Source organism: Penaeus japonicus, unplaced genomic scaffold (assembly GCF_977035675.1).
Source record: "Penaeus japonicus unplaced genomic scaffold, GWHDUDI00000001_assembly GWHDUDI00000027, whole genome shotgun sequence".
NCBI lineage: Eukaryota > Metazoa > Arthropoda > Malacostraca > Decapoda > Penaeidae > Penaeus > Penaeus japonicus.
In genome coordinates, this window is record NW_028234429.1 from 9,589,007 (window position 1) to 9,597,686 (window position 8,680).

General features: G+C 36.0%; 1 protein-coding gene across 1 annotated transcript; it reads right to left on the reverse strand.

Moving 5' to 3' along the window:
- Positions 1 to 1,692: 1,692 nt before the first annotated feature.
- Positions 1,693 to 3,309, reverse strand: RpL26 (ribosomal protein L26). The gene is made up of 3 exons (XM_086552544.1): positions 3,135 to 3,309; positions 2,622 to 2,762; positions 1,693 to 1,840 (listed from the first exon to the last, which is right to left on the reverse strand). The coding sequence occupies exons 1-3, from the start codon at positions 3,300 to 3,302 to the stop codon at positions 1,715 to 1,717; spliced, it is 435 nt and encodes a 144-aa protein (XP_086408670.1). The 5' UTR covers positions 3,303 to 3,309; the 3' UTR covers positions 1,693 to 1,714.
- Between the last annotated feature and the right edge of the window lie 5,371 nt (positions 3,310 to 8,680).

Here is an 8,680-nt window from a genome sequence, read left to right on the forward strand (position 1 = left end):
CAGGCTGTGGTGCACATGTATGAAAAATAAGTGCGCAATATCAATGAGAAATAATCACTCATAGTATGTCTCTCTACCTGCAGATATGATTACATGTGGAAGATCGACTTTACACCATAAAGTCCCATCACAAATTAAGCTTTGGGACCAGTCTTTTTTTTTAAACCTTACATGAGCATTCTTTCTACCTTTTCAAATATCTGTTAACATACAAAGAGAATAGAATTCAAATTACCATTTTCTGAAACAGATTGACATTTTAAATCTCAGGTCCAATAGACTTGGGCCTACCTGGTGCCAACTGTACAAAGGGTCAAGTGAATAATAAAAAAAAAAAAGGCAATATCAAATGAAAGCAGTCTAGGTGGGTTGGAAAAGGTTTTGAACATGAATTATGTTCACGTGTGATAAAAAAAAAAAGGTTTAAGCAGTTCACTACTTAAGAGCATTCTCTCCCTTTCTGGGCAAGATGTTACTTCTGTAGAATCAGCAAATTTATTTGCCTGTCCAACTGATTATAGACCCTGGTTTAAGCATGGCATCCACGTGGGAGAATTTTCTATACATTGTGTGGACATTGAGTGTCCACAGGAAACACACCACTAACAAAAGTAACAAGTTATGGCCCATCTTTCTCTGACTGATTTTACAATTCTCTTACCCACTTTCAAGGATCGGATTCTCCACTTCTCTTGTAGTATTGTATAGTGTATTGCACAATAAAACCTGGCAATACACCGAGGAAGCCGTTTTGTTAATGCACAAGGTTCGTGTCACTAACTATTCATGTTCGCAATCTAAAACTAATTTATTTACATAGTAAAAAGAATATAATATTGATTTTCTGCTCTAAATTTTTGCACCTTAGATCTTTCATAAATGAAAGATTGCCATTTTTCATATGCTTTCCTTGCATATTATATTCAATTCAAGTTCAATGACTTTTGGATGTATCATTTTTTTTTTTTTTTTTTTTTTTTGTAAATTTAAAGCATTCTAAGGTAGGGTCCAGACAAGCTTCTCTCAATGTAACATTAGAAATGTAGAATGTGAAAAAAGCTATAATGGGTAAAGCATCCTTGCTACGATGCTTTCTTCGAGGTCTCTTCTTCCATTGTGCAAAGCTCCCTTATGTGGATGCAGCCTATGAAGTCCAAAATGCAGTACACTATGGCTTGCATTCAAGACATCCCTTATTATCAGGCAAGTTAGACAAAATGGAGCCAAATATGCTGCTTGCTCCCTAGCATGTGACATGCAACCAAATAGCCACTGTACTGATGTTAAAGGTCAGTCTACACGATCGATTAATGCCAGCAAGCAAAAATGCAAACTACACTCAACATTTACAATGTTACCACCTGCTTCTTGCAACATGATTTATTGTGCTTACCATGCGGACTACCAATCATTACTATTCTTATTCCCCATCTCCTTTGCACAATTGTTGGTTTAACAGTGATAAAATTATAGCCCAGTTTGTGTCAGTTTAGACAAAATACGTAATTTTTCATTATATTGTGTATTTTTTATATTTCATATCTACCTATTATGTATGTATCATATACTCAATAGTTATATTCTATACAAATGAGTATACCTTTTACCTTAAATATATTTCTCATACACACTCCCCTTTTTGGTGTGTAAATCAAAGAATAAGATCTAGTTGCAGGATAAGAAAAGAAACCATTGATAATCACACAGTCTGTATTTAAGAGGATGTGTCCATTGCAGTGAACTTCTCCTTGTCTTTGCCCTGTGCTGCAGCACGACCAGCAGCCTTGTTTTCCAGTATCCTCTTGCGGGACTTTGTCATCTTTAGCTTAACAATACAGACCTGGTAATGGAAAATAAAAAATTAGAAATATAAGAAGTTCAAAATAAAACATAATTGCAGACAGACATTCCCAATTTTTGCAATGACTGATGAATAAAAACTTAAATTATTAAAATGCAGGTTTCATAATTTATATTGCTGAATGTAAATAATGGTACCTTTAACTCTAAAACATGAGGATGTGTATACTACCTCCTCGCAGTACACACACACATCTGAGGACGTGCATCTTGTGTCATGACCAAGTTCTTTTAGAATTAATTTTTTCTTCCAGATATTGTACGTGATCTTTCAGAATACAAGTCGTATACGATACATTGGCTTACTTGACTCATTATTAACATAGGAGTGTGATTCACTTATACAAGGGGAGGTACTGATGTGCCCTGCTAGCAATAATTAACATTTCTTTACAGAACATTAAAAATATAAAACTCATGATGATTGGATACTTCACCATTTTCTGTTGTCCTCCAAGTCACTGAGGGATCTCACTAAGGTCACCCCCCCCCCTCCCAACCCATGCAAATAATTCTGCATATTCTGATATGATTATCTTGAGATTTTGGCTAAAACTTGTTATATGCAATAGCGACATTTAAAATTTAGAATGAAGAGGTTAAATAGGCCATCAACTTTAGTAAAGATTCCTTCCTAAGCAATTCACTGATAACAAGTTGTCTCGAGCTTAAGAAATTAATTGACAGAAAAGTGGGTATTGATAAATTCTTCAAAAACTTACACCAGTTTATTCCTATTGCACAAACCAATATTAAAATACCTTTGATGGGTGGATGCCAACATAGACTGATGCACCATTGGCCTTTTCGCGCTGAATTCTCTCAATGTAGATGCAGAGCTTTTTGCGGTAAACGGTGACAACCTTGCCAACCTGTTGTCCTTTGTAATGACCGCGCACAACCTGAGAAAATAAAGTCTTAAAGCATCCTTTTCTCTATCCTCATAATTTAGTTGAATGTATTAAGTTCAGTTATCCTTTATAATCTCAGAGCCAGGCTAAGCCTGGTGTGAATGCTATGAGAACCTGTGTGCTAGGAGATGTCTTGTGCAAGAGAACCTTGGACAGACTTCTGGACTGCACACTGAGACGGACAGTTGCCTCAGTCCCCACAACAACCACATCTCTCAGTGAATGGATTAAGTGTTTCATCATTGAACCTATTTCCAATAAACACAGAATAGCTACTATTCCTATAAATTGCATGTTATTCCTTTATTTTGTTCATGTTAAACTGATAATCCATTAAATTAAAATAAAATACAAATCACTCACCTGAACTTCGTCATCTTTACGAATTGGCATGGCACGGACATTGTACTTCTGACGCAGTTCCTTTGATAGAGGGCTAGACATGAACTTTCTCTTAATGTGGGAAGGGGCGCTGAAGTAACGTTCCCGGTTTTTACGCCGGGACTCCGTTACCATCTTATTGATCTTCATGGTGGATGCTGAAACAAAAGGTCTGGATTAGGCTCAAACCTCAATCAAACCAAGACAATGTCACTCCTACAGTCTCAGAATAGTTTTAAAATCCTTGAGTCAGGCAAGACCTGGTGTAGCTGCAAGGGAACCTGTATGCTAGTTTGAGGAAGCACTCAAGAGAACCTTGAATTATCTCAGTGACTACTTACAGAGACGGACAGATGTCTCAGCACCCTTGCAACCACCTCTCATAAAATGGATTAACTAGTCTCATCATGAATAAATTTACTTTCTATAAAAGCTTATTTAGGTTTGCAATCATCAAATAACTAGATTTCAAGGCTGTCCATATTAATTAAACAATTGCAGTATATGAATCCCATTTTAATTTGCTCCAGATAAAATCCGTCCAAAAGTTCATAAAAATTGATATCTTTCCTACACTGCCTCCAAATGAATGCAGACTACATAGAGTAGATGGATAGCAAAATTTGAACTAATTAATGACAAAATATCAAAAGGAATAAAAATTTATATTCAAGTATGTAAAGAGGGGGGGGGGGGAAGAAAAAATATATTTTTGAAATGAGTTTACCTGACCAGAAAAACACTGAATACTGGAAAAATAAAGTGTAAAAATGCTATTTAAGACTGTGATAAGGCTATCCCAAGATTTAAAACATTTATGATCAAACAGACACTGCAAAAAGTACTATTTTCAATATCGAGATAAACAGAACGATACAAAAGGCTAGCCATGACGATACATGCTTGTATGCTTTCAATAAGACTTGACTGGAAGCACCAGTTAACCCACTCACGCCGGATGACGTGCTGACACGTTTCGTGGTTTTCGCGTCAGACGCCGCCGACAAGATATCTGGCCAAGGCCGGCGCTCGGGGTGAGCGAGCGGGCAGCCCAGGCTCGCGGCCCGTGCGCCCGAGAATCTCGAAGCGTTCGGATGATGCGTTCGAAAACCTCGGTATAGCGACCGTGCAAAGCCGGAATGGCCCCGGCGTGAATGGGTTAAAATTGCCTGGATAGAAGGTACCAGGCTTTGTTTGCTACATGCAATTTCTATAACAAATGAAATCTAATAATTTCTTACAACTAGGCTTCTTCATTTGGTGTTGTATTTTCAGGAAATGCATCGTGTTTTGAGAAACACTACTCTAGACAATAACCAGTTCTTATTTAAAATATGAATTTATTCATTTGAATTTGTGGATATACAATGTACCCTTGCACATTTACATAAATCCCAAACATGCCTATTAGCACCCATATTGTGCAATGCAAGCACTGGCGTGAGGAGCTTGTACCAAAGACTAGTCTAACTCAATGGACTAATATTTTTCTAATCTTAATTATGTAATATACATTTGGATAAGACATTGATAATTTAGAGCACGTAAATCTAAATAGTAATATTCAAATGAACATTATTCTGGTCATTAAAGTTAACTTCTAGTAAAGTAAAACCTAGCAATTTGTTTGTACTCTCTAACCTTCCTGCTAATGTGCTGTAATGCTGCCTCATTTTTTACTTTCAATTTTGATTATTGCCAATATAATTTTTTGTGTCATAAAACATCAAGATAACTTATCAGCACTTCTCAAGCAAGGTGTTTTTATATAGGTGAAATATGAGAGAAAGAAGAATTATTAATATTGTATGTTTGTTGTGTGCAGACTAGTTTTTGGTACAATCATATCTGTGTGTTGCATAATATCAGTGCACATCAGCCGGTTTCAACATTCACAACAAAACCAATATCATCAACAATCTACAGCCAATCAAGGCAATGTGCAGATGCCACATATTGCTCCAATTTATGCTATTCAGTGGATAGTTCAGAGCAGAGACCACATTCCTTCATAAATACACTAAACCTATCAAGTCATCACTGTCCATGCTTTTCAACTTCATGGATATTCCTAATATATATCATGTCCTCATACTTAGGGCTAGCAGTCATATTACTCCCATACTTACTGGGTTACTGGCGTTAGCTTAACCAAATAACAAGCAGATTTTAGCTGGGTCTAGTCATTTTGCCAAGGCATTTCAAAATGTATAAGCCCAGCGCCACAGACTATTTAAACGCTGAGGCAGTAACCATCCCTATGCACCCAATGACCCAGCATGACAGCCAAAGCCATAATGAAACTTTCATACCACTCTGGTCCATCCAGTAATAGGAATTAACAAAACTTATGTGCATTACCACTTTGTAGACAACTTTCTATTCCACTACACCTGGAAGCCATGATTTATTCATGGACGTTTCGGGCCTAAACTCTATTATAACCTGACATTTGTATATGCCCTGAAGATGCATTAATTCATTGAGAATTACAATTGCAAGGCCATTTCCCTAAAACAACTTTGTAAACAAATTGCCTAATTTATAAACATTACATATTTCTTACCCTTAAATCTTAGTCTCCTTAATTATGTACAGCCAGCTTTTTTTAAAACTAGTGGGTTTTCCCACCTGTTCTCTGGTGTGAATAGATTAGAAATGAAGGTAAATTTTTTGAATGATGCTGCATTACTAAATACCAGAAGTAATACTGATGGATCCCCTTCACCTTCTATCATATATAGAGGGAATTACCTGCGATTCCATCCCTATACCCACAATCTGTGCTTGAACAGGAGATGGCACTTGTTACAGATCAGGTTCTATGACCTCTAGCCTGGACTGGTAAACAATCTTGTTTTACCTGTGTGCACTTGTTTGAAAAAGGGCCATATATAAAAAAACAATTGTAAGGTTTAGTTCTATAAACGGCAACCAACAAAATATACCCTTCGATTGTAAGCAAACCTGGGGGTTTGAGATTTTTAGCGGATTTCAAGTCAGTTGTACATTGTGGAGCTGTGTTTGCGGTATTAGTCAAAGGACGGAATATACATTGGCAGTGTGGGATACACAAACAATGTATCAAAAAGGTATCTCTAATTAAGGACCAAGTTCAAGCTCTACATATACATACCAAATTAAAATCTCCAAAATAAAAGCTTGTCGCACTGGGCTAAAAAAGATGAACCCTGGACCCATTAAGACTCCTATGCAGGGAGCATTGGCCTTTGCAGTAGTGCTCAGAGATGTATAGGTTGTGCACAAACAAGTGGTAGACTGACAAAGGCGACACTAGGCAAGAACCTACTCCCCTACGGAGTTGCCTTAAGTTCTGCTTCAAAAGTCTTTCCATATTTTCTCTCCAACTCTGTGGCTCTCCATTTATACTAAATTTTGATTAATTACTTCAGCTTTTTATAAAGCTCTGAATATATTACATCATGGACCAGGATAGAAGGTAGCAAGCTCCTAATAGAATGAAAGCTACAGTTACACATCGTGGACTAATGGTCGTACAAATTCTAAACTGGCCTTCCTTTCTTATCCCCAGGAATAAGTGCAAGGTACTGCACATTTAGTGATAAGATTCATCCCCATCCCAGAGCAGACTTTACACCTGCATCAAGAGATTTCATGAGATACAGTACTGTGTCTGCCATTGCTCTTTGACATTAAATAAATAATTTTTTGTAAATAAACAGCTACATAAAGTTTATAAAGCAATATGAAAATACATCTTTCCATTTGAAATTATTATGATCAATAAGAAACACACATCCCTATATTCACATGTATATATACTAATATAAAAAGGAGTATATATTATTGTACAGATATATAAGCATATGTATGTAACAGACTGCCTGTGGTGTTGGCCTATTTTGCAAAATGATTGTACATTATCAATCACAAAAGAGATAACCGATATGATTTCCCATCCAAATGTTAAGATCATATGATAGTTTCTTACTACTTGATAAGATCTATGGAAATAAAAACCACTAATTCTACTCGATAGTCAATCGGCTTACTAAAGATACAGATGTTACAGGTTATGAACAATTATTTGAAACATTTTCATGTATTCATTTCTGAATGAGTAACTAGTTCTTAACAAAAATAATATATATAACATCTTGAAGAAAACCACAATTCCTGGGAAACTAAATATTTCCTTCCCATTAATAAACAAATCACAACAAAACATTGTAACCATATGAAAATGCTGGGCCTCATTCATGGTAGTTTTGCCACATCTGCACTTTCCCTCGTTTTTCCAATACTCTTGTGAGGATCCCCGATCCCTCGAGATCGCAAATGTCAAACAATTATATATCGCAAGGTCAGAAAAATGGGGTTCATTTAAGACTAATAACAAAGCAATGAGCTATCATTTGGACAATAGGCAAATTCAGTCCCTCTATACTTTAAGCATTAGAAACAGCACTATTGTAGAATCAAAATCTAGTGTCAATATATGTTTGGAGCAGACAACCCAATATGGGAGTAAAAATGTTGCAGCAAGACAATGCTTGGGACAAATCACAGTGCCCTTAACACAACTTATGATTGAATGTTTACTCAACAATATTTTGTAAATCTAGATAAATAGGCTAAGGAATCCTATTTCAAATACAAGTAAAGGTCAATCAGTAAAATTTACCTTGAACATCACTAGCTAACTTCTTCCACGATGTATGAGAGTGGCAAACGAGAAACTCATTTTAAACATATAGCCTGTAAATAATACTCCCACTGAGAATTTCCTATCGTTAAGCATATTTTACCACATACAACTATACTACTTCAATGTGTCTTCTTCCGGTAGAAAAGCAAGAAAATAAGCATGTTCGTCACAAACACCATACCATAGGCATTTCTTCTTATACACAGCTTATTTTAAAGAATAAATCTAAAAAATGAGTCGCCTATCATTCTGTATATTCTAATACTTGCAAAACGTGTACAAGAATGCGCTCAAATTAAGGAATAACCTCAAACAGACCCTTCACACACTGTAGATTTTCACGTGTTTACATCGAGTCGGCACAAATGTTATGCTTCCAAGACACATTTTCAATAAACTTCATCCCTCGAAATTATTATCACTGGACGAGCTGACAATTGAATTACTTATTTCTAACAAACTTTATCATATCTAGAACACTTTCCCACTTTCACTCACGTCGATGGGGTATGAGAGCCAAGATAAAGTAAGATAAATGGAAACTTTCGGAGGACCTACATGATCAATCGTAACACCACTGTAGAGGAAGGTTTGAGGCCGCGGTGCATCCTGGGAACCTCGCCCAGGCTTACCAATCCCTGTCTGATTTCTTAGAAACATTTTTTTTATTATCTAAAAGTAGATATACACAGTGGTAAACATATATTCTTCTAAATAAAAAAAATCTAAATGTTATTACCATAAATTAGGTTAGAAGTTAATGTTTTTATTATATTTACATATGACAAATTAATCATGTCGTTTTGAAAAGTGAGACCAGTAAACCTAATAATTTTTA

What these genes read in the sequence shown, in the direction of transcription:
- RpL26 (XM_086552544.1), bottom strand. Translation starts at nt 3,302, where the DNA reads ATGAAGATCAATAAGATGGTAACGGAGTCCCGGCGTAAAAACCGGGAA. An exon ending in GTAAAGATGACGAAGTTCAG is followed by an intron (nt 2,763 to 3,134) that starts GTGAGTGATTTG and finishes TTATTTTCTCAG; the next exon opens with GTTGTGCGCGGTCATTACAA. An exon ending in TTGGCATCCACCCATCAAAG is followed by an intron (nt 1,841 to 2,621) that starts GTATTTTAATAT and finishes TTCCATTACCAG; the next exon opens with GTCTGTATTGTTAAGCTAAA.